At 48.7% G+C, this 24684-nt stretch overlaps 8 protein-coding genes across 8 annotated transcripts; 2 read left to right on the top strand and 6 right to left on the bottom strand.

Moving 5' to 3' along the window:
• Positions 1-2093: 2093 nt before the first annotated feature.
• PENARI_c007G01105 (uncharacterized protein) lies at positions 2094-4370 on the bottom strand (the record flags this gene model as incomplete). The annotated part of the gene is made up of 3 exons (XM_022630729.1): positions 2094-3784; positions 3844-4069; positions 4122-4370. 3 exons carry the CDS (start codon positions 4368-4370, stop codon positions 2094-2096), a joined length of 2166 nt encoding a protein of 721 aa, XP_022489006.1.
• A 2412-nt stretch (positions 4371-6782) lies between these two features.
• On the top strand, positions 6783-11418 carry PENARI_c007G11555 (putative ABC multidrug transporter; the record flags this gene model as incomplete). Its single annotated transcript, XM_022631223.1, has 5 exons — positions 6783-7799; positions 7862-9400; positions 9459-10397; positions 10455-10688; positions 10762-11418. 5 exons carry the CDS (start codon positions 6783-6785, stop codon positions 11416-11418), a joined length of 4386 nt encoding a protein of 1461 aa, XP_022489274.1.
• A 274-nt stretch (positions 11419-11692) lies between these two features.
• On the bottom strand, positions 11693-12727 carry PENARI_c007G08113 (zinc-binding alcohol dehydrogenase family protein; the record flags this gene model as incomplete). Its single annotated transcript, XM_022631054.1, has 1 exon — positions 11693-12727. One exon carries the CDS (start codon positions 12725-12727, stop codon positions 11693-11695), a length of 1035 nt encoding a protein of 344 aa, XP_022489338.1.
• Positions 12728-13197: 470 nt separating this feature from the next.
• PENARI_c007G00777 (uncharacterized protein) lies at positions 13198-15256 on the bottom strand (the record flags this gene model as incomplete). Its single annotated transcript, XM_022630712.1, has 2 exons — positions 13198-13338; positions 14108-15256. 2 exons carry the CDS (start codon positions 15254-15256, stop codon positions 13198-13200), a joined length of 1290 nt encoding a protein of 429 aa, XP_022488935.1.
• A 1049-nt stretch (positions 15257-16305) lies between these two features.
• On the top strand, positions 16306-16507 carry PENARI_c007G10129 (uncharacterized protein; the record flags this gene model as incomplete). Its single annotated transcript, XM_022631155.1, has 2 exons — positions 16306-16449; positions 16502-16507. 2 exons carry the CDS (start codon positions 16306-16308, stop codon positions 16505-16507), a joined length of 150 nt encoding a protein of 49 aa, XP_022489450.1.
• Positions 16508-17144: 637 nt separating this feature from the next.
• On the bottom strand, positions 17145-17960 carry PENARI_c007G07752 (SDR family NAD(P)-dependent oxidoreductase; the record flags this gene model as incomplete). Its single annotated transcript, XM_022631043.1, has 1 exon — positions 17145-17960. The coding sequence occupies one exon, from the start codon at positions 17958-17960 to the stop codon at positions 17145-17147; it is 816 nt and encodes a 271-aa protein (XP_022488892.1).
• Positions 17961-18433: 473 nt separating this feature from the next.
• Positions 18434-21713, bottom strand: PENARI_c007G10797 (uncharacterized protein; the record flags this gene model as incomplete). Its single annotated transcript, XM_022631186.1, has 3 exons — positions 18434-19033; positions 21039-21512; positions 21600-21713. 3 exons carry the CDS (start codon positions 21711-21713, stop codon positions 18434-18436), a joined length of 1188 nt encoding a protein of 395 aa, XP_022488945.1.
• Positions 21714-22179: 466 nt separating this feature from the next.
• On the bottom strand, positions 22180-23991 carry PENARI_c007G02063 (putative MFS alpha-glucoside transporter; the record flags this gene model as incomplete). Its single annotated transcript, XM_022630768.1, has 2 exons — positions 22180-23568; positions 23665-23991. The coding sequence occupies 2 exons, from the start codon at positions 23989-23991 to the stop codon at positions 22180-22182; spliced, it is 1716 nt and encodes a 571-aa protein (XP_022488899.1).
• Between the last annotated feature and the right edge of the window lie 693 nt (positions 23992-24684).

Raw genomic sequence — 24684 nt, 5'->3', positions numbered from 1 at the left:
TAGAAGGCGTGGCGGCAGAGTGGACAACTGGCATCGCCTTGGCAAAGCCATGTGTCAATACATGGCAAATGAAAGACATGCTGGCATGGTAGTAGCCGGAAGGGAGACGTCGAATCCAAATGCTCAAAGCAGAGGGGGCACTCCGCAGGCTGTTCGTCTAGTGTGGGAGAAAGGTGGTTAGGCAAGAACAAGATTAATGTTTTAGTCCCATTTAGATGGCTTACAAGTACCCCAATCTCTCCAACCAACATAACATGGCATACGCGCTGACATAAGCTCCTTCAGTGTCAGACCGACTGGAGTCTTTGCGGGGAGTTCTTGCAAATGATGAGAAGCCATCATTAGAAGTGGTACAATTGATATGGATTTCGCAAGGTCCGGGTTGTCCTAACTCACTTATTTATTGCCAGCTATTACAACAGGTCCCAACCAGAATAATCCAGCTCGTCTAGAGGGCCTATATTACATATCCTAGATAAGGATTAATCTTTCCAACCTACTCCGTAGAGCGAAGTGGTTAGAAACGAAGATATCATGTTCGTCTGCCTTTTGCCAAATCTGTCAAATTCGTACCACGGGAACTATACGAGTACCAAATATCTAGTTACCAGACTATTTCCTTCTCCCTGCCCCCTTCACTGTCAATTGTCAATGGAATCAAACCACCACTGCCTCGCATCAGTCATAATAATAGAGTCTTGCAACATCATAAAACGTTCAGGCTTCCTAGACTTGAAGATTCTACAGAGTAGTTGAAGATAGCCTGCTCAACCGATAGACCGTAAAATGCGGGTATGAAGTACCATAGAGCAACTTAGGGTTTCGGAAGTGGTTTCGCGGCCTCGGCCGATAGGCAACCCAGTGGCTGATCAACCGCGGAAGACTGTCGAGGAGCGGGGGTGCTAACGTTTTGACATGAGACGGCCCAGCGGTTGTTGGTACCAAAACTTAGGGTTAACGGATATAGGAGATCAAAGGAGAGTGAAATAGGATAATGAAGGACAATCAATAGCGCAAAGTTAGGGTGAGGGGAAAGAATCGGAAAAATGGGGTGAGGGGAAGAATTGGAGAAAATGGGGAAATGGGTCGTTTCAAGTACGGCGAGGGAATTAGGATTACTCATGGAAAAGTCCAGAACACGCGGGGCGACCCGCGAACTCGTTGCAAGAACCACAGGAGTATCGGCAATGCTGCCAATTAACAGCGTTTCGTTTGTCAGCGAGGAGATTCGGGAAGCCTGCGCTAGACTTGATCCGCTGTGGGTCGAGAAATGCTTGGTAACCGTGCCAAGCCCACCAACCGCTCTCATTGGTCGTAGTGGGTTAAGATAGCCTACTATACCCTATTAAGTTAGAGGTCAGTACATGGCAGTCTCAGAGCCTCGGGACATAGTGGGACAGAACATGAGACCACAGCGATGCCCTAGAAGACCCCCTACGCGAAGAATAAATAGCTACTAATATTAGGTATAGAGTGAAGTGAAGAAGATACTAATAACCTCAGCCGTGGAGCCGATCATCCAAGTGAACTCAAAATGCCTAGCGTCGGTCGCTCTTCTAGAAAAGATCCCGATAAAGAAGAGTAGGAAGGTTTGAACGCTACCGACCTAGGAGATATCCGAGGGTGGACGGTGTAGGTTTCGGCATAGTACGTCTGAAAGATGCCGAAGCTATTAATATGCCCCCACGTATTGCATATGACAAGATCCCGGATGGCCGGATCTGCGGCATCCTCCGCAGTCCTTCTTGACCTCTCGATGTCTTGCTCCATTGTGTAATGTGTATTCCTAAAAGATGCCAGGCCACGTAGATATGCTGACCCGGATAGGCCTCGGATTTACCCTCCGCGGGTGAGGAAATCTGGAACCTCCACGAAACTACTACCATGCTATAGCAGGTCCAAGATTAAAAAGCCTCCTCAAATTGACAATCTATCACTAAATTCACAGCTCACGTAGTTCTAACCAGTAGTTACAAATTCAATATTAACTGGTTGCTGAACACCATCCTCCTTCAAGTAGTATTAGATGCGCTCCAAATTAGTTGTTATCGGAAATAACATCATAGAAGCATTGGTTCATCCGTTTGGCACCTTCAGTTGGAGTCCAGGGCGAAACGGTTCAGCCACTTGAAGGTAGTCAATGCACTTCGGAGGTCCGAGATGAAAGAGGAGCTAATGCTTTGCGCAAGATAAACACCAGGGACGTTGGATGCGATTCCGGCCGTTGCCAAGGCCGAATGACCGGAGCCAAGAGCACCCACAGTCTTCCCGTACTTGAATGCATCCACCAGGATCTGGAGGGGACGGCCAGCAGGGAACAGAGTCGAGTAGGGAGACACAGTTGTGGGCATGTCGGGGGTGCTGTTAGGCTGCTTGGTAAAGCTGCTTGGGGAGAACAGATTCTGAACGCCATCGGCGACAATGACTGCGTCGTAGAGAGATCCATCCGTAGCGGAGTAGGTCGCATTAGCATTCTGCAAGGTCTCCGAGATGATGGTGACATCGACCTGGGCGGGAGCCAGGCTCTCAGCGAGCTGCATACCCTGGATAAGAGAAGCAGGGTTGGCCTGGGAAGCAAGGAAAGCAACCTGCAGGCCAGAAATATTGAACAGGGGTTGGAAGGCGCTGACTCCGACAGTCTTGTTGTTGTGGTAGAAAGTAGGGTTGGGAGCAGGGCATGGAATATGCAGGGCTGCACCAACGCGGCAGGCGAGATCATTGTCAATCATGTTCAGCTGGGTCACAACATTCTGGATCACAGACTCTTCGGTGACATGCGAAACTTCGAAACGGAGTGCATTGACAACCATTTGCTGCTCCTCGGGGGCAAGGGAGTTCCAGAACAGACGGGGCTGAGTGTAGTGGTCGTTGAAGGTTGGGCTTTGCTCGCGAACAAGATTGCCGCTATAGAAACGGTCGGGGGAAGTGAAAAAGCCATTCCCAATGGTCTGGTTGGCCTGCATTGGAGAGCCACCATTCAGAGTATTTGGGGTATACGCATACTGGTTTGTGGGAATGGTGGATTGCATGAAACCATCACGGTTGTTGTTGTGGACAATTGGACGAGGGCGGTTGATGGGAAGTTGCTCAAAGTTGGCTGATCCATGGCGCTGGAGCTGGGTGTCAAGGTAGGAGTATATACGACCCTGGAGAAGAGGATCCTCGGAGAAGTCGATGCCACGAACGAGATGGCCTGGCTGGAAGCCAATCTGCTCTGTCTCGGCGAAGTAGTTGACGACATTGCGGTTGAGCTCCATCTTTCCAAGCCAGGTCACAGGGACGACATCCTCCGAGAGGTACTTGGTAGGGTCCAAGATATCAAAGCCGTAGGCCAAAGCGTCAGACTCCGGGACAATCTGGACACCAAGCTCGTATCCGGGGAAGTGGCCCTGATCAATAGCATTGTACAGGTCCTGACGATGATAGTCGAAGTTCTTACCAGCAGCCGCCTGGGCTTCTTCCCAAACCATACTAGCAACGCCCTGCATACTTCTCCACTGCATTCGGACGTAGACAGAGTCGCCAGCGTTGGTCACAAAGCGGTAAGCGTGCACGGCATATCCATTTACGTGGCGGAAAGAACGCGGGATGCCATGGCCAGCCATGAACCAGAGTACGGTGTGGAGAGTACTAGGCTGCGAGGAGAAGAAGTCATAGGCAGTAGTGTGGGCGGTTCCACCCTGGGGCATCTCGGTCTGAGGCTCGGGCTTGATCGCATGAACCAGATCAGGGAACTGACTGGCATCCTGGATGAAGAAGGTGGGCACAGTCACTCCGACGATATCTGTTTCATTCAGCCTGTTAATATCGGAGGGTCGAAACTCTGCGAAGGGGCTGGCTTACCGTAGTTGCCTTCATCAGTGTAGAACCTGGTGGCAAATCCGTGCATATCACGGACAGTGTCTGGACTTCCCCTAAATCCTTGAACCGTGGAGAATCGTACAAAAGTATCTGTCTGTTTCCCCTCAGCGCTGAGGAAATTGGCCGCGGTGATGTTGGACCAATTGCCGTAGGAAGTGAAGGTTCCATACGCTCCTACTCCTCTGGCATGCACAACACGTTCGGGAACCTGATAATTGTTAGTCTTGCTGTTGTCGAGTTATGAACATTAATCAACTTACACGCTCATGATCGAAGCGCTGAAGCTTTTGACGGAACATGAAGTCCTCCAAGGCAGTTGGACCCCGGGGCCCGACCTTCAGACTCAGCTGGTCTTGGATCGGAGTACCCCAGTCGGTCGTCATGTAAGCGTCCGTGTCGTTGCCGTACAAGGCCAGACTCGCTGGAACGCTGCTGCTCGAAAGCCCTGCAAAGGGACACTGCGAAGCAGCATACCCGGCAAAGGCTAGCAAAAGCAAGGAGCTTTTCATTTTGATAACTCAATAGGGTAAGCCTGTAAGATGATCTTGAGTGAGAATCAACAACCTAGCTGGAAGGGGTTGGATGAGGGCTCTCTTAAATGCAATCTCAGACTGGGTATTGTCAGCAGGCCTTCCATGGCTGCGAGATAATGGAGCGTCGTCAACTTCGTTGGATACTCCAAAAATGTCTCATCGAGTGTTGTGCGGAAACCAAATTTCTTCCTGATCCAAAATAGGAATAAGCACTAGAGCATCAGACAATCCCCGCTTTGGAGTCATTTGAGTCGTTGGAATCGATGGATACGGAGTTATTCCGAGTGAATGTACTCCGCATGAGTGTACGAACTGCTATGTACCTATTTTGGGTTGGTGGCGCAGGCGGCATCTGGCAAGGGTCTAGTCGCTAAATGCTTAACAATAATAACGCTGATAAGTGACCGCCTACCCTAGCCAGAAAGGGTTACATGGCCCATGGGTTAGGGATTCAGGGATACGTAAGCTCATATCTAAACTAGAGCTACTCTATAAATTGATCACAAGATCTACATCACAGCACAACTTCCTATCTAAGTTAATGAGCACAGCCCCTTCGCTGACACTTACGACACCTTCCTATTTCTACTTACTATTCCCACTAACACCACTAGATATACGGTGCGGTTACTTCCCTAAGTTACCGAATGGCGCTTTGGAATCCTAGAAGCCCGAACTAATTAGGTCTAGTTAGGAGATCGTCTCTTAGAATTTCCTACCCCTGTCTTGGTCGAGATATAGTAGAATCAGGGGTTCGGATCTTCCATACATACATGATACGTATTACTAAGTTATACTAAACCATAACTCTCATATTCTGACTGCTGATCTAAGAACTGCCTGTCTACTACGGCCTAGCTTACTGGTTACTATAGCACTATAAGTCTATAAGTCTATAAGTTATTAATCATGATATGGACTACGTAATACAACTCGGGAATATTCCGCACAGCTTGGTACGGGAACTTTACGATTTCCAGAGTAGTTTCCGCTAAACTGCGACATTGTGGCGTTGTGGGGAGGCATCCGAAAACCCGAAAACCCGAAAACCCTAATTGCCCACTGCCCACCTTGGACGGGCAATGTGCACCTCCTAGGTGCCGATGGACGGGCGATCTCGCTGTCTGTTTCCACGGAGATAAACGCATCAGCAGATTCCCACTTTGGTGTCGTTGGAGTCATTGGAGTCGACACGGGATGAATGAGCTCCGTATGAGTGTACATACTACTATAGACCTATTTAGGATTAGTGGGCGGGTAGTATTTGGCTTGGGTCCAGACGCCAAATGCTTGATAATGACAATCCTAATGATTTGTAACTGAGGCTCTGGGGTGATCCACGAAAGTTGGCCCGACCACCGCTCGTTACTCAGCAAGCACCACCTCCAACCAATCAATATGGATCGCTTGTCTGAACTGAAGGACGAAGGATTTAGGGCTTGTTGAGAGTATTCTGACGTTTCTCTGGCCAAACTGCATAGTCGCTATCATACAGCCACCACGCAGGTAGCTAGCTCATGACAAAATGTCTGGCCAAACTCCCACCATCCCTTGGCAAGGGTAAGAAAACAAAGCCAAGCTTCGATTTATCTCTGGTTGTACCCTGGGGGTAGAGAATACAGATTGTACGTAGACATTTTAGGGCTTTTGACGACATTGACGATATGCCGATATCGCATCGTTAACAGGCCTATGTATAATTTTCTTCTGGTGACGATATTTTCTGGAAAGTGCAGTCTGGAAGGCAGAGTAAGTGTCTTGAACCAATGCCACTGAACGTGGTTAGCGGCAAGGCTCACAGCTTAGGTGGACCATGATCGTTCTTTTCTTTCATCTTATAGGCAGGCAAGATTCAAAACGCGCTAGAACAATGTTCTCGGTGTTCCCGCTATAAACAGTCGGATAGTGGATTATCCGAATTTGAGGAGCGGTGTCCGCGGGCCCGTACTACGCAAGAAGCTCGGGGGTGAAATTAGGACCTCGGCTTCGACTTTGGTTGGCTATCCCCTTTATTTAGGAGCTTCAAGACTGCCCAGATCCATAGTTCGGAGCCCGCGGGGACCGCTGAGTCAGCTCCATTGGACCTGCCAAGGTGCCACGCATACATCCAGCATCCAGGCTCCCAACACGACTCTCAGCGCTTTTCATGTTTTCATGGTGATAATTCAATAGCCAAGATGCCGAACCTGTGTGGCTCAGACGCTGTACCCACATGGGCTTGGCTGTAGACTTCTTTAGATGGCAGAATTCGTATAAATATTCTTCAGTCGCTTCTCAATCATGTCTTGCCCCGAATGCTTTAGATACAACCTTTTGATTCCTCATCAATCTTTGAGCTTCAAGACCTAAGCTACGATTACGAGCTGCCTCGCACGGAGCCGAAACGAGATGAGCTCCCAAAGCCAAACACGGGCAAATAGCCTCGAATCTGATTTTGTGGGCAAAGAGCCGTCTACGAAAACAGAAATCAACAGCGATGAGAGACTGACGAGCTTGGCCCGCAAATTGAGCGAGCGGTCAAACATGTCGAATTATCAACACTCCTTCGAACTGGGGAAAGGGAGTGCTCTTGACCCGCAAAGTCCTCATTTCAACGCCAGAGCCTGGGCCAAGGCATTCTATCGTGTCCGCCACAACGCAAATGATGGCTCTCCTCCGCGTGTCGCCGGTGTTGCTTTCAATAATTTGTCCGTTAGCGGTTACGGGAGTCCCTTGGATTATCAAATGAGCGTCGGAAACGCGGCGTTGAAGCTGCCGACCCTCGTGCACCAGTGGTTTGGCGGAAAGAAACAGAAACTGAACATCCTCGAAAACATCGATGGTTTACTGCTTCCCGGTGAGCAGCTTTGTGTTTTGGGTCCCCCTGGCTCGGGCTGCTCAACTCTCTTGAAGACTATTGCAGGGGAAACCCGTGGGTTTGAGGTAGACCCCGCGTCATACATCAATTACCACGGCATCACCCCAAAACAGATGTCGAAATACTTCCGCGGCGAGGCCATCTATACTGCTGAAGTAGATGCGCACTACCCTCAACTCGTGGTGGGCGACACCCTCTACTTCGCCGCTCTTGCTCGTGCCCCTCGCGAAATCCCAGGTGGAATGAACCGCGAGGAGTACGCCACTCACCTGCGGGATGTTATCATGTCTACTTTTGGTATTAGTCACACCGTCAATACCAAAGTTGGGAACGACTTCGTTCGTGGCGTCAGCGGGGGCGAGAGGAAGCGAGTCAGCATTGCGGAGGCAGCATTGAGCTACGCTCCTCTGCAGTGCTGGGACAACAGTACACGGGGCCTGGATAGCGCAAATGCTATAGAGTTCTGCCGGACTTTACGAACACAAGGGGATGTCTTTGGCGTGACTTCGTGTGTCGCCATCTATCAAGCTCCCCAAGCAGCCTACGAGGTAAGTGTGATCAGTGGCACGGAAGTTCAGGAGTCATCAACTTATACTGACCTATCTGTCAGCTTTTTGACAAAGTGACCGCTCTTTACGAAGGGAAGCAAATTTACTTTGGTCCCGCTCAAGAAGCTAAAGGATATTTCACCCGACTCGGGTTTGTATGTCCAGAGGCTCAAACTACGCCCGACTTTTTGACTTCAATGTCGAGCCCTGATGAGCGAGTCATTCGGCCAGGGTTTGAGAACCTAGTGCCCAGAACCTCGGATGACTTCGCAAAGCGATGGAAAGAGAGCCCTGAGCGACAAGCACTGCTAAAAGAAATCCATCAATATTCAACTGAACACCCGTTCAATGCGACTGACTTTGACCACTTTGCATCTTCCCGAGAAACCGAGAAATCGAGCAAACAACGGTTAAAGTCACCATTCACTCTCTCATATTTTGGCCAGATTCGACTTTGCTTATGGAGAGACTTCCAACGACTCAAAAATGACCCCAGTGTCACCCTCGCGATGTTGATTGGAAATTTCTTTGAAGCTTTGATTGTTGCCAGTGTGTTCTACAACCTTCCCAAGGACACCTCCTCGTTCTTCTCCCGGGGTGCCCTCCTATTCATGATGGTTCTCCTGAATGCTTTCTCAAGCGTGTTGGAGATTCTCACCTTGTATGAGAAACGAACAATCGTTGAAAAGCACGTGCGATATGCACTCTATCACCCTAGTGCTGAGGCCATCTCGTCAATGATCATCGATATGCCGTATAAGATCATAAACTCAATTCTTACCAATCTCGTGTTGTACTTCTTGCCAAATTTACGAAGGGAACCGGGTCCGTTCTTCTTTCTCCTATTGGTGTCATTTTCTATGATGATGGGCATGTCAATGTTCTTTCGCTTCTTCGCCTCCCTAACGAAATCGATTGAGCAGGCTCTTGCCCCTTCGGCCATCATTTTGCTTGCGCTGGTGCTTTACACGGGATTCGCCATTCCCGTCAGCTATATGCGTGGCTGGGCTTCGTGGATTCGGTGGCTGAATCCAGTCTCGTATGGATTTGAAGCCGTGATGGTCAATGAATTCCACGGACAAGGATACCCTTGCACGTCGTTCGTTCCTTCTGGACCAGGGTATGAGAATGTGTCGGCGGAAGAAAAGGTCTGCTCAACCATAGGAGCGGTTCCGGGGACTGATGTCGTCCAAGGAACATCATTTGTCCGCTCTTCCTTTGGATATGAGAACAGCCATCGGTGGCGGAACCTTGGGATCATCATCGCCCTCACTATTTTCCTTGCAGCCTGCCACTTGATCACGTCCGAGCTGGTATCGTCTCAACGCTCTAAAGGCGAGGTTCTCGTTTTCCGCCGTGGTAAGTCCCAGCAAGCTCGAGCAAAGCGCAACAAGGGCGATGAGGAGCAATTGCCATGCCGCGTGGTGCAAAACGAGAAATCACCCAACGAGGCACCTGAAACCATTGCCGGGGTTGAGAAGCAAACTTCAATTTTTCACTGGGAAGATGTCACGTATGATGTCAAAATCAAAGGCGAGGCGAGGCGTATTCTGGACCATGTTGATGGATGGATCCGGCCGGGGACACTGACAGCACTCATGGTAAGCCAACCTGTCCCACATGCAAATGCCGCAATTTAAACTAATCCGACATTTATAGGGTGTCTCAGGTGCGGGTAAAACCACCTTACTAGACGTATTAGCCAGTCGTACGACTGTCGGGGTTGTCGGAGGCGATATGCTTGTCGATGGTCGACCCCGGGATGATTCCTTCCAACGCAAAACTGGCTATGTCCAACAACAGGATCTGCACCTTCACACAACAACCGTACGGGAAGCGCTGGAATTCAGCGCCCTGCTAAGGCAGCCGTCTCAGTTCACTCGCGCCGAAAAATTAGCCTACGTCGATACAGTTATCGATCTATTGAGCATGAGTGAATATGCGGATGCTATTGTCGGAGTTCCAGGCGAGGGTCTCAATGTTGAACAACGGAAACGTCTCACGATCGGTGTCGAATTGGTTGCCCGTCCTAAGCTGTTACTATTCCTCGATGAGCCTACTTCTGGCTTAGACAGTCAAACTTCTTGGTCGATTTGCAACCTCATGGAGACCCTGACACGGAACGGGCAGGCGATTCTTTGTACAATTCACCAACCTTCCGCCATGTTATTCCAGCGCTTTGACAGACTCCTTCTACTCGCTAAGGGGGGTAAGACAGTCTATTTTGGCGACGTTGGCCAGGGAGCAAAAACCCTCACAGATTATTTTCTTCGCAATGGCGGCTCTGCTTGCCCTCCAGGCCACAATCCAGCAGAATATATGCTTGAGGTAATCGGCGCTGCACCCGGAGCGCAAACAGAGATTGACTGGCCTTCCGTGTGGAGGAATAGTCCTGAACATTCAGAAGTCCGGAGGGAACTTGCTAAACTGAGGGAATTGGGTAACAACCAGGCGACAGTATCGGACGACCTATCAAGCTATACGGAATTCGCAGCACCCTTTTTTGAGCAGCTCACCCATGTTGGACGTCGTGTGTTTCAGCAGTACTGGCGCACCCCTGCCTACGTCTATTCCAAAGCTTTGTTGACAGTTGGTAGTGTAAGTCTTATGGTTAGCCTGCTCAGCAGCTGATGAAGGCTAATTTTATTTCACCAGGCTCTATTTATCGGATTTTCTTTGTTTAAGATGGAGAATACTCAGCAGGGTCTACAGAACCAACTATTCGGTGTTTTTGTCTTCCTCTTTGTGATCGTCCAACTTGTTCTCCAAATCATCCCGTCGTTTGTCACACAGCGCACACTCTACGAGTCCCGTGAGCGGCAGTCAAAGACTTATGCGTGGCAAGCTTTCATTTTATCTAACATCACCGTTGAGCTCTTCTGGAATACGGTAAGTCGTGGACATTTCCTAGCCAACTTCTTTCTTCACTGCTCTTTGTTGCTAATTCCGTAAAATCAATAAGGTCATGGCAATCTTCTGCTTCCTCGTCTGGTACTATCCCGTTGGATTTTACCGCAATGCCGAGTACACAGACGCAGTTCATTCTCGAGGCACTCAGACAATTTTAGTTATCTGGGCGTCCTTCCTTTTCGCCAGTTCGTTCGCACATATGTTGATTGCGGGCCTGGATAGCCCCGAGATTGCATCAAGCTTATCTAACATCTTGTTCATCATGATGTACGTCTTCTGTGGTATTCTCGCCGGCCCGGACTCTCTGCCGCGCTTCTGGATATTCATGTACCGGGTCAATCCCTTGACGTATATGGTTTCATCCTTTTTGTCCGGAGCCGTTGGTGAGGCCCCTATGCGTTGTGCCGACAACGAGATACTGTCCTTCGCAGCCCCTGCTGGGATGACCTGTTGGGAGTACATGCGAGGCTATATGTCCACGAACCCGGGATACTTGCTTGATTCCGGTGCAGAGAACAATGAAGCTTGTCGGTTTTGCACTATGGAGAACACTAAGGATTATTTGGAGGGTCTCAACATCCATTTCTCCAATAGGTGGCGGGATTTCGGTCTGCTATGGGTTTACATTGTTGTCAACACCATCGGAGCTATCATCTTCTACAAGCTTTTCCGTGTGCCGAGGAGTAAAAAGGGGAGCAAAGGACAATAAACATGGGAGTACCTTCCATGGGAATATCTCGAAGGGAAGTGGTACCAAGGGTCGGTATATGGCTATAGCTTCAACGTTGTTGCTATTCCTGGGCAAAGGCAACATGAGAGCCGATGACTATTTGAGCAGTGAGTCAATTCGGCTGTGCAGTATATATGTAATATAGAATTATCAGAATGGGATTATTTGGCAATTATCCGGCAGTAGGTACAATTACGTGCCCTGTATATATATATGATGAATGTTCAATTGTTTGTGCACATGTGGACTGAGTTTAAACAACAGTATCATGTGCCACAACAACCTTCTCGAAGCTCGCAGTTCCCTTAGCAGACTCCAAAATAGCTTTAATGCCAGCCTCATACCCAGAAACCGTCCTCAAAGTTGGCATTGCAAAAGATTTCAGTGAAGTCACAGCCCATTCCAAGATTCGGGAAGTTCGCTCCGCATCGGCTAGTCGAGCCGCGAACGTGACTCTGCCATTAGGGCTTTCGAAAGAGAAGTCGATGGCGGTTGTTGCAAAGCAAATGAGAGCTTTACCATGAGGAATCGTGGACACAACCTTCGCATCTTCAGAGCAGCTTGAGAAGCACAGATCGGACATGTGCGCATATCCAACATTGCCAATGGTATCAAAGGCGTAGGCAAGAGGTTTTCCAGATTTGGACATTAAGAGCTTGATCTGATCTACCACGTCCTCATCGCGATAATTGAAACAGTGTGTAGCCCCGAGCTTCTTCAAGGTCTCATGGTTTTGTGGTGAAGCAGTGACAAGAATAGGACTGATTCCAGCCGCAGAGGCTAGCTGTATCGCCGCTGTCCCTACCCCACTGGCACCTCCCCAGATCAGAAGTGCACCGGGGTTTTCCGACTTCGAACCGGGCTCGGGAAGGCCCAACACACAAAAGAGAGCATCGATTGCCGTGCGCATTGCAACTCCAAGGGTCGCGGAAAGCTCCATGGAGACATGCTCCGGCACAGGGAACACTGTCGGATCAGGTGCGATGAGGTACTGCTGATGAGCTCCGTTCTTATGGGGGCGAGGATTCATTGCAGGGGTTAGACCTGCGACCTTATCCCCGGCTGTGAATCTAGAGCCAGGACCGGCTTTGACAACGGTTCCAGAGAAGTCATAACCGGCCACGTTGTCGTTGACCCCCATGTGTATTCCGTGTTTCAAATCGGCAGGGTTGATACCACTGAACGACACTTTGATGAGTGTCTCTGCCTCCAGTGGAACATAGTTCTCTTTGATTTCCCGGATTGAGAGCTGGTTAAAGCTGTCGATCCAGATGGCTTTATGGGGCATGGTTGCTATAGCAGGTCAGTTCAATAGAAAGCTGAAAGACGTGAGGATTGTTAGAAAATCGACTTTCATTCCGGGCCTTGCAATACTTATAACTGTTTCCAATTTAGCTGATGTGTAAGCGGAAGGAGGATCCATTAACATCCGACCCGAGAGGACATCCCGAGAGGATGTCCCGGTAGTCCCGGGCCAAGTTTGTTTTGAAATTTGGGCATTTACGCAGAATGCATCAGTCTATTATGCCATGTAAATCAAGTCAAATATGCTTCACTACATTATGCATTTATTTATCGAGACTTAGCCGCAAATGTTTCCGTTCCAAACAGTTTAAACGTTCGGCCAGAACTGATGTTTAACGCTAACTTTGTTTCAACTCGAACATAAACTTCCACTGGAACACATTACATGTTGTCCGCTACTCTTGGGAGAAATATATCTGATTGCAAATCACAGCGAGTTGCCTGGCAAAAATCTCAATGATATCGGCCACTGAGAACATGCCGCTCAAAACTACTACTCATATAGTCCTCCGTAGTCGCAAGATGGCGCTGGGTAATCTTCTCCGGTAGCGACAATTCCATAGCCAGTAGTCCGAGGAACTCAGGTTCAGTTCTCTAGAATTCCTTCAGTGCATTCCGAATCATTTTGCGGGCTTCATCCGTCGCATCCTATACCGAAAGTTGTCTCAACCCCCCGAGAATAAGCACCATATTTCCAGGACCATTCCCATACTCCCAAAGAGCTGCTTCTTTAAAGAAGTATCCTACCAATGGGAAAGTTTCTAACTAGGAGTCCTTCAGAATAAATATAAAATTCCCCTTGATTTGATAAATTCCAAGTAATAAGATACAGTCACAGTGCTATTTACTCCCATAATACACGAATAATTTTCCATGCTTTAGGTTTGTCCTCTGTGGTCTCCTGATTTCCTTCCTCAAATTCAAGCGCCTCAATTTCCTCCATCCCTGATGTCAAATCAATGTCCTCCGCCTTGAATATCCAAGCATCTTTCCAGTGAACCAGGCGATGAATAAGATAAATCGCCACGAACACAATTATCCCGATATATGCGACCAGGAAGTCCGTTACCGACCAGTGCCCCGGGAAGAAAACAGAGAACCCGTTGCACAGCATTAAAATCGGAAATATGATGGTCGAAGCCCATACAAGGTATGGGCTAGTCTTGGAAGAATAGTGCAGATCCGCTCGTGTGATTGAAGCGAGTCGGCATGCTTTGCGGAAACGATGAAACATGCCACAGCAACAAATCCACGAGATGAATCCTGCAGTGTTTGTGGTGCTAATAAACCAGTTGAAAACGATGGCTGGGCTTCTAGCGCAATTCATATAAGCGAGAAATGCGAAAAGAGAACTTGCCATCACCGCATAATAGGGAAGGCCGTAGCGGTTGCAACGAGTGAAAATCTTTGGTGCTCCGCCCGCTACAGCCAATGAATAAAGCGACCGACTGGACATGAAAAGGTAAGAGTTTCCAGCTGATAGGGCTGATGTGATGATCACAGCATTGATGACGCTATCAAGCCCGTGGATACCGGCATTTCTGACGCCAATCACAAATGGTGAGGCTGCGACACCCGAACCCTTCGTGAGGCCTGAAGCATCGCTTGGACAAATGACACCCATGGCCAAGATTGCTCCAATGTAGAAGATCAGAAGACGATAAAAGCACATCTTTGCGGCTCGAGGAATGTTCTTTCGGGGACTCTTCATCTCGCCAGACGCGATCACGATCAGTTCCGGCGTGAAATTGAAAGAGAAGACCGAATAGCACAACACATAAAGGAAAGCACAAAAGCGCCCTGTGTCCCCCTCAACAAGGTAGGGCTTCATTGCCCCAGGGTCTTTCCAATAGTGAAATCCAAGTCTTTGTTTGCTCGGACCGCCACCCCAAAAGAGAATAAAGGAGAGAATGAGCAGACCGACGATCATCAGTACCTTCAAGGATGCGAACCAGAATTCGGTCTCGCCGTAGTAACTCACGGGGGCAAAATTGAGGGCCAAGATAAGCACTAGCATGATTGTAATGAGGACCGCAATGGGAATGGAGTTGGGCCAATAGTCGACGACAATTGCCGCGGCTGTGATCTCGTAGGCAACGATGATTCCAAACGAGTACCAATATAGCCATCCCAGGGCAAAGCCTAGGCTCGGTGACACAAATCGAGTTGCGTAATAGGATGGCGAGGCACCAGTGACTGGTAGGAAAGTATTCATCTCGCAGGTTGCAGTAAGCACTCCGTAGACGAGGAAACAGATCAAGATGTAGGCGATCAAAAGAAGCCCTGGACCTGCGAGGGCTAAGGCTTTTCCTGAGCCGACGAAGAGACTTGTACCAATGGTACCACCGATGGCCATCATCTGAGCGTGTCTTGACTTGATGCCTCGATGCGTTTGGGTTTGGGTCCTATTTAGGACCTGACCCTCAATGGGCAAGGACTCTTGATCCATTGCCAACATCGTGTTGGGGTCAAATTCCGATTGCTTCTCGGTTGTGGGTGTAGGGATCCCCATCTTGCCAATTTCAAAAGCTCGCGTGGGAAATATAAATAGGGAATAAAAGGAAGGGTTTAAATATAGTGTGGCATCTTTATGTAGCCTTGCCGTTGAGCTGGTATCATGACAATCCCCACTGGAGAATACAACCAATATATAGACCCATTTTTCGCGAGGTTATCACTTATCTGAAAGTTGGGCAAGTGTTGCCGGGCCTATCAACGGAATCCCCTCGTCTTCCCAACGAAGTAAGTGGAGCCTGGTCAAGGTTTCACCCGCAGTTTAGGGCTTGGCATCTACGTCGTCTATGCTTATCCTAGTTTCTTGGTTACAGAATTATGATGGTTTATTTCCAATTAATTTTCTTTCAAACATACCATTACATTATGTACATGTATACACTATATATAAAAGAGGTTCTGCTTCGTTTCCCTAAGAACTACCGGCCAACTTCCATATTCGCCCTTGTTACGTCTCCTCCACACCTCTTGTATGACACTCTTCACAACTTGGAAGACCGGAAGATTGGCCTTTTGGGAGGAAGTGTCAAACCAGTCAGAAAACCAATATTGTAAAGTCAAGTCTAGTGCCTCGCAAGAGGCAATAAATGCCACCCATACAAACGTGGTGGCTACGCGTATGGCCGGCACATCAAACTTGTCGCACTGTGAGAGCAAGTATTGAATGTGCCTGACATTTTCTTGAAGGATAGAGGCATCTACATCGTAAATCCTTCGGTAGAAGAATATCAACAAAGCTTTGTGAAAGGCGGTTATCATGTGAATGATAAGAAGGTCATGCGGCGACTGCCCAAGAGTGTTGTCTTCTGTGACATGCTCATCTTGTGGGGGATAAACTGGAGGCCGCCATGCACAGATGTACTTTTCCAGGCTGCTCGCCCTGTCGAAAAACTGCTTCATGTCGAGGGAGTGATCATAATTATTCGAGTTCGATATGTCCTTTTCATTGGCCAGGCGAGTAACGTGTGCGAGGGAGAAAAGTAAAGATTCTGGAATTCCGTATATTTCAGGATACATAGAGGAATCCCATCGTCCGGGAACTTCGAAATGCATGTCGTTCTCGACCAATGGCCCTTCTTTTCGTTCATTCATTCGCTGCTCGAAGCGATCCGCCCATTGTTGCCGGCGGAAAAATGCCCCAGATGGATTGTTGACTGGCGAAACAGGCTTGCGGCAGACAGAGGTGCTTTCGTAAAAAACGCGGGGGCAAAGGTAACAGTGGTGTAGAAGGCTAACTTGTCAGCCCTAGACGTAAATGCTCTCAACATGACCCTCTCCACCGAATTCCTTCGAAAGATTTTTCTTCGATTCCGCAGCCATTTCCAGGTATTTGTAGCTCACAAGCTCCCTGAACGCACTATCCGTTTCAAGTAGTACCTCCGGCGTATCGAATTCAATTAGCCCGCCATTCTGCATCATGGTGATAATTCACAAGTCCGCCGTTTACAACGGTCATCAGACAGCGAGAGAAAGCAATGGAATTTTCATACTGAGAATATAGTTCCTTACAATGTAAATTTAGACTGTCCTCGTGGGAAGTGTCTATTTGAGTTTCGGAGAATCCTTTTCTAACCTTGGAAATGGTATTGTCTTAATTTTGCTGCATATACACCGGATTCAGGCGGCGCGAGATGGTTGGCTTTCCCTTTCCGTTTTAGTGCTCAGACATCGCCACCTTTTGGTCACTGAGCGAGAGCGGTTGAACCTGAGAGCGCCATCTATCCGGAAGACAGATGCCCAGGTGAGCATGGCTGGAGTTCGCTCACTGGGAATCACCTGATAGTTACATATGCTGCTGACTCCCGGGCACCGGGGCCTCACTGAGCCTCTTCCGAGCACTCTGACCTGCTCACTAAGCCATCGAGCGAGTACATCACGCTCATAATTTATCGCTGAGTATATCCGCCATCCACAAAGAGCGCAGTTCCAGTCACGAAAGAAGCGCGGCCACCAGCCAGATATAGCACACCGTCCGCAATTTCCCGTGCTGAACCCATTCGCTGCATGGGCACCATGTTTTGAACCTTCTCATTCATAACCTCGAGGATCTCCGGCTTAGTCGTCAAAGGTGTTTCAGTGTATCCGGGGCAGAGAGCATTGATCCGCACGCCGTCCTTCGCATAATCCTCTGACGCAGTTCGCGTCAGCCCCAGGATCCCGTGCTTAGTGGCTGTGTATGCTGTCGACATAGGCAGTCCAACAACTGCCTGAATAGAACCAAAATTGACAATGGAGCCCCGCTGGAGCGGCCGTCCGTCAATGGCGGAAAGAATGGGTTTTTGTTCCAGAATAATCTTGCACGCGGCTCTGAGAACAAAGAATGATCCCGTAAGATTGACATCGACGATCTTTTGCCAGTCTGCGGTCTCAGAAAAGGCCGCGCCACCCTTGTGTTTCATCGCGATGCCTGCAGCGTTGACCACATAGTCGATGCGGCCAAAGGCATCGGCAGCGGCCGTGATAGATTTGTTGACCTGGTCTTCATCTGCTACGTTGACGACATATGTTTCAATGCGGCACTTGTCCGACTTATTTTGCTTGGATAGTTGCTCCTCGATTTCTGCCTTCACAGCTGACAAAGACCCCTGGTCAAGGTCGAAGAGGGCCAAGCCAGCAGCGCCCTCGGCGGCGAATGCCAGTGAACAGGCTCTGCCAATGCCCGATGCAGCTCCAGTGATCAATGCAAACCCGGAAACATCCATAGCGAAATAATTTGTGTGGGGCACAGAGCACAGAGGGAATTTGATGGAAGGTATTGCGGTGGTAGGAATGGGAGAATGAGAAATGAATGATATTTTGCTTGAAATATGTCACTTACTCTGTTTATAACTACTACAACTTATCACTATGCGAAAGGTATGTTCTGCGTTTATGCGGCTGCGCTTTCCCGTCGGTTATAGTTGCATAAACTTTATCGCGTCCCCACGCTACCTACGGGGAGACTTGCCTGGTCCATGCGTCCAACAAAATCAAGTACGTCGGCCATGGGAAATAAATGTCTCATAGCCGTGTCCCACAGCCATAATGCAATTAACCTCCATAATGCAAATTTCCTACTTTTTCAACTTTACGCGTATTTCTACCCATTAAAAAATGCCAAAAAAGGCTCATGATGAAGAGGATCTGCTAGCTAAGGCATTAGATGCTTATGATTCGCGGAGCATACATAGAAGCTCTACAGGTAATGGCAAATCTCAAAAGGACGCACGTATAAACTATCCCACTCGTTATGCTCGGCCAACTTAGCGAATGCGCGCACCCCGACATCACGGAAAGAGACCTTCATCCACCCAACATTCTCCAGAGTACATCCTTCAATAGGATCCCAACGCTCGATCAACGAGTCCTTCAATTTCCCATCTTCTAAATCTTCTGAGTCGTAGTCTTCGGGGTCGTATTCTTCAGGCTCTTCTTTCCACCACCCACTCAGCATATTCACAATTGCACCTTTGTCACTGTAGTAGTCGAAAGGAGCTTCAAGAACGCTTTGCAGCGACTCTTCATCAACGGAAAGACAAAATCGATAACGCGCGGCTGCGAAGTTGGAATACTGGAGCATATCGGGAGAGACGCCTTGCTCTTCCTGAATGGCAGTCGTTGCCCATTGCTGGAAATGCTCCCGGATAGTGGCTGTGCTTACACCTTCGAATACTTCTTGATTCTCAAAGACAGTGATCTCTAAAGTATCAAGAAGATCTATACCATTGTGTTCCTTCAGAGATTCAGCGATATACCACCGGTAGCGGCGTAAGAATTCTGCCCAGTCAGAATCACTCTGATATGTGCATCGATAAATAGGAAACCCCCAAGACCTAAAACCAGCCTTATTGAGGGCTTTTTCGATACGATCAGCATAATTCCTCATGAATGGTGTATTAGGTGTGCGTTTTGACGGGTTTTTTATCGGTTCCCTAGGCATTCTAGCGCGTGCCAAAGCCTGTTGGGTGAGACTTTCTGAAACATCCGATGAAGCTATCCTTCGGATATGATATTTCTGCGCAAACTCTCGGCAAATCTTGAGCGTAGGGCGTTGAATTTCGCCAGTAATAGGAATTGCACTCTGTAAAGTGGACAAGTGTAGGATTCGGAGCGGATTTGTGACTGCCTGAGTTCTGGAAAGGTTTCTGGTCACGGAAAACATAATGCCTAGTATGTGATACTCAGAGGAATAAGATAGGTCAGTCAATTCTGTAGGTGTGTGGGATAGAAGGGCGAGAGGAACAAGAAAGTTCAAACGTCCCGTCACGTGCCAGGGGTTTACGAAAGCAAGCCATATATCAACTTGTAATTGAAAGTTATTGAAAGTCCATTCTAAGGGTTCGTATGACTTGCAGTTCCCAATTTTAGTGCCTTAGACAAAACACCACCTTGATGGGTATTTGCGTCACTTTCTAGCCTTTAGGTATACCCAGACATAGTGTCTCAATTGGCGACATAGCCACGTCATTGAAAGAATTAGAATAAATAGCTATCATTCTCTGCTACGATGCGCCTCAGATCTGTAACTTAAGAAGATACACCAACAAAAAGCGGCCGTTTCTAGCCTCCCATTCACCGTGTCATCCTTAATTGAAGTATATACGGCGCGTAATAAACGCTAGAAAATCATCTCTATACAATACGGAACTTATAGAGATAAGTCGAAGCTTCGTGCTTAGCGGAAAGACATAGTGAAAATAGCGGCCGATTTAGCAGCTAAGGAATTAGAGGAAACAGCTAAAAATAAGGAGGATGATACATTCTTGGCTGAAAAGGCTATTGGTAGGCTTTATTTTGTGGATCCTAGACCTTATACGCCTAGAAAATGAGCTAGAAGTTGAAGAAATTGAAAATTTGCATTATGGCTGTTAATTGCATTTTGGCTGTGGGACACCCCCTACCCGCGAGGGTGGGGGCGGTCCTGTGACACGGCTATCTACACTATTCTATTATTCTCACAACTGGGTTCTCACCGGGGTATTATCACCTGGGCAGAGATCGGTGACTATGGACCCGCTTATTGCACTTGTCAACAGAGGTTCCCTCTCAAACAAACGGGCACAAATTCAATCGTATCCCTAAGAAGCATCTGGCAAGAGCAAAACAAGTAGATCTATCACAGAGTGAGGTGCCCAAAAGTAAAACTCCACAGCGACAGCAATACAAAAGAACAAAGCCCACATCTCCTCATACCAAAACGCCCCCCAAACAATCTTCGCATAGCGATACCAATTGAGAAATCGCATAGTCCGAACAGCATCAAAGATGCTAAGGCAATATCTTCCGTCGTTTCTCGCTCGGCCTCCAAAGCTGCGGTCGAATGTCACAATGGGTTCGTCATTGCCTGGTAGCATTGATGCCGCAACCCGTATGTATATAGCTCGTGTCATAGTAGAAACGAACAACTCCGAAGCATATGGCGTTATATGAAAGATCATTCCTCCGAGGCGTTCCAATGCTGAAGGTATCTCTTCATCAAACCAGTGATTCATAGCTGCAGTGCAAATTTCACGGAGGAATAGCATGAGAGTTTTCGTCAAATAGTGGACACAAGTTGGTAGAGTTAAGTCCAGAGATGCTGCTGGTAATACTCCGATCCATTCTCGCCAGCCGGGGATTCTCTGCCAAACGTACTTGTTGTTAGGCTTGGAAATGACGGTATGAACCCAAGCCGTATGTAGATTTGTTAGCAGAAGCCCGGAGAACAACCTGGATAGGATAAAGAGAAAAATTCGAGGCTCCTCTGTTGCAAAAATGGGCCTCGTCATGGTGGTGGCCACAAACGCCAGCAGCATATATACCAAGAAAACATCGAGTCCAGGATAGAGAGACAGAAATCCTTTCTGGCTCTGTAATCGCCGACGAGCAAGGCTTCGATCATTGGTGACTGCATTAGAGTCAGGTGAGGCAGAGAAAATTAGAGCTATGCCTGCTATGGTCCAATACAACACAGGACCAGGCATGTTGTATGTGATATCATTGATGTCCATGTCGATGAAGCCATAGAGGGATAGGAAGTAGATAGCGGCGAGGGAAAGGAGACTACCACCGAGAAAAGGCACTGCATTTCGGATGAACTTCTGTCTCAGGTTCCAGAGAAACTGTCTGGTATCTTCCGGTCCTTCTCTTGGTACGGTATCGTTTCGGCCTGCAGGGCCGTTTTCAAGTTTCCCAGTTTCGGGAAACTCGATCTTTTGGTAGGGTTCGGTGTTTATAAGGGTTGGGGTCTCTAGCACCGCGAGCGCTGATATCACGCTCCCATCTGTGTATTCGAACTGATAACATAGAATTGGATCAGTTTCAGTGGAATAACTGTGCCAGGTTTCGTGAAAACTTACTCGGAAGAACAAAATGGAACTTACTAGCGTGGTGATGACCACACCTATCGGTATATTCGTCTCAAAATACGCAGTGTTGGCGAACTGAATAGCCCCGAACAGGGCAGATTGCCATCTTGGCAGTGACCCTAGAGACATCGCGGCAGAATATCAAATGGATCTAGTAGAGCTGGGTCTATATGGAAGTCGGCATTTGCGGAAAGACTTGGGAATTAACACAGCAAGTTCCAAAATGAACAGACGCGAATATTCAAACCCGAGTCTCTCTAAAAGTTACCGGATGTATGATCATGTCCAAAGTGACGGTGCAGACAGAGAGCTTTTCAGCCCCCCTGCTGATCCGGCCCACAATGACATAGCGGGGCCAGAATCTTTGGGGGCCAAACCAGGTCGAAGAGGCATACGATGGTGTAGCCACAGGCCCTGGGAGCACGGATGAGCAGATAGGCTGCGGCTTATGGCTCTGGACAATCACAAATGTCAATTATATAGATTAATGCTATTTTACTATAAAGGTATAGGCTATGTACATGCAAAAGACGCCCAGGCATCAATTCGTGGCCCGAGACAAGCAAATTATTCGTATCACATAAGACACATCTCATCATATGGAGGGACCATTTTTCTCCAAGGAACTAGGATCAGAGCGATTATTTTTCTCCGCGCGATAATTATCGATGACGCGACCCTCGATAGTCTCATCAAAGACATCGACCTGGGTAGTGGCGAACTTGCGAGCACTGACACCACGCTCGAAGAGCAGATCCAGCTCAGCGAAGGAGCGGCCGCGCGGCTCGGGGACGCGGAAGTACGTGTATATAATGCAGAGGAAGCAGATGCCACCCCAGAAGAAACCGGCGTAGTTGCCCCAGTCCCAGGCGCTGGGATTGAGCATGTAAGGGGTTAGGACGCCGCAGATGATGGCGACGATGTTGTATAAGTTGCGGCCGAGCACGACTGTTTTGATTTGGAGGCGGCGGGTGGAGAGTTCGGCGACAAGGGAGTAGCAGACAGTTCCGACGGTGAGTTGATAGAATAGCGCCCAGACTAACATCATGGCTCCTGTTGCGAGGGAGGCTTGGTCTTTGTGGGCTTCTGGGACGAGGCCGAGGAAGCCCATGATGAAGAGCATTGTGCATAGGCCACAGAGGCCATAGAGGCACAGGGTTCGGCGACCGATGCCGAGGGTCATGAGGAACCAAGCGCCGAAGACCCCGACCATGTTGATGCTGTATTGACCCATGGCAAAGGCGTAGGAGTTGCTGGAGCTCAGTCCGGCTTGTTCCAGGAAGTAGGTCGAGTAGTTGGAGAAGGAGTTGCCGCTTAGATTTTGGATGGCCCAGACCATGCAGACGATTTCTGTGCGGCGGAGGTCGGTACCCCGGAAACAGTCGAGGTAGCTAGCACCGCTGGTGATCTTGGCCTCGAGGGCGGTAGTATGCACCATCATGGCAACAGTCTCTTCGGGATCAAATTCTGAATCGGAACCTTTGCTGGTCAATCGCTCAAGCGAACGCTTCGCATCCTCGGTCCGCCCTTTGCGTACCAACCACCACGGAGACTCTGGCGCAAGCCATATACCAATGAAAAGCGGCAGCGGCCACATCCATTGAAGTCCATAAGGAATCCGGTAGGCCCATTCGTCGTTCCGATTCAACATGCCCTTGATGACACCAATACCAATAAGCTGGCCAAGACCCCAGCAGAAATTGACATATGTCGTCAAATATCCTCGCAAAGCCACGGGGCAAACCTCCGAGGCGTATGTGATGGTCAAAGTCTGGAAGACACCCCAAGGAACACCACAAAGGATCTCCGCTGCGAGCAGGGACTGCACATTCTGAGCCGTGAAGAAAATCGCCGTCCAAGCGCTCACAAGAATGAGACAGGCCATGATAGTGTACCGATAACCAAAACGTTCCGAAGCCCAACCGTTGATAAACAGACCGATGATTTCACCGCAATAAGCACCGTTGCTCAGACCTGCTTGCCACTACATAACCAAGGAATTGTCAGTTTTCATCGTTCTTTTCGAAGGGGGCACATCCACCCCCGCACAAAAGTTGTAATCTAGAATTGATCGACATACCGATGCGGAAACTTGATATGTACCATCGGCCAGCATCTGGCCATACTTGCGATTGAATTGTGGGAAGGCGTAGAAGTTGTTGACCAGACTGATGTCGTAACCCTCCATGGCAATGCAGGTTGAGATGAGCACGCTCCACATGACAGCCTTGGGGTACAATTTGATACCCTGCATCAGAGTCATGGACTGTTCTTTATTTGTAGCGGCCTTTGCATTCTCAATGACTTTCTCCATTGACGCGTTGGAGGGTGGTGACGAGTTAGGGTATTTGTAGTCTGGAGGCGCTTCCACCGGGGTGATGGCGTCCTGAGCCTTGGGGTCGGCCATGGTGAATTGGCGGAGGGTAGCACCGAAGACAAAAATGTAGGAATAAACGCTCGATGGTGGAAGTAAACGTGAAGGCGAGTGTCAAGCAAAGGGTTTCAAGGTCTGCCCAGGTGGTGGATCGCTCGGAAGTCAGGGGAGAGAAAAAATTAAAGTACCCACAGTACAGGAAACATCGCACACGAGCACCCAGGGCCGCGAAAACTTCCCTTTTGACGCCTTCCCGAGAGTAATTGGGGATAAAAGGGACTAGAGTGAATGAGGATAAGAGGCCAAAGTCTCGAATTGGCGGGGAAAGTTAGGAAGCATCCAGGGCAAATTTTCGCGGGATGAGAAGCTTGGCGAGGCCGGATGGGGCAAATGATGGGTCAACTCTTCATGACACTCCACGACACTCCAATTGGATTGCTGCTTTTGTTTGCAGCTGAATAAGTTGGAAAGTAACTACGTCTAAGTTGATGATGCTAGCGGTCACGCTCTCCAAGCCTAGGTGATTCAGTGATCTGCATACAGTATGTTATACGGGGTCCCAACCCCACGTGGCGGGATTTCTCCCCGATCTCCCCCTTGCAGCCAACCTCGAAGTCAGATCTTTAGAATTGGATAGCTTATTCTTTTATATGTATGCTGCTATGCATACATGCCATGGAACTATAAATGAAGTATAGAATTCAACAACGTTAGCAATCTTGGAAG

Source organism: Penicillium arizonense, assembly GCF_001773325.1.
Source record: "Penicillium arizonense strain CBS 141311 chromosome Unknown PENARI_contig007, whole genome shotgun sequence".
NCBI classification, from domain to species: Eukaryota; Fungi; Ascomycota; class Eurotiomycetes; order Eurotiales; family Aspergillaceae; genus Penicillium; species Penicillium arizonense.
The sequence above is the reverse complement of the archived record's forward strand: the minus strand, read 5'-3'. Positions and strand labels throughout refer to the sequence as shown.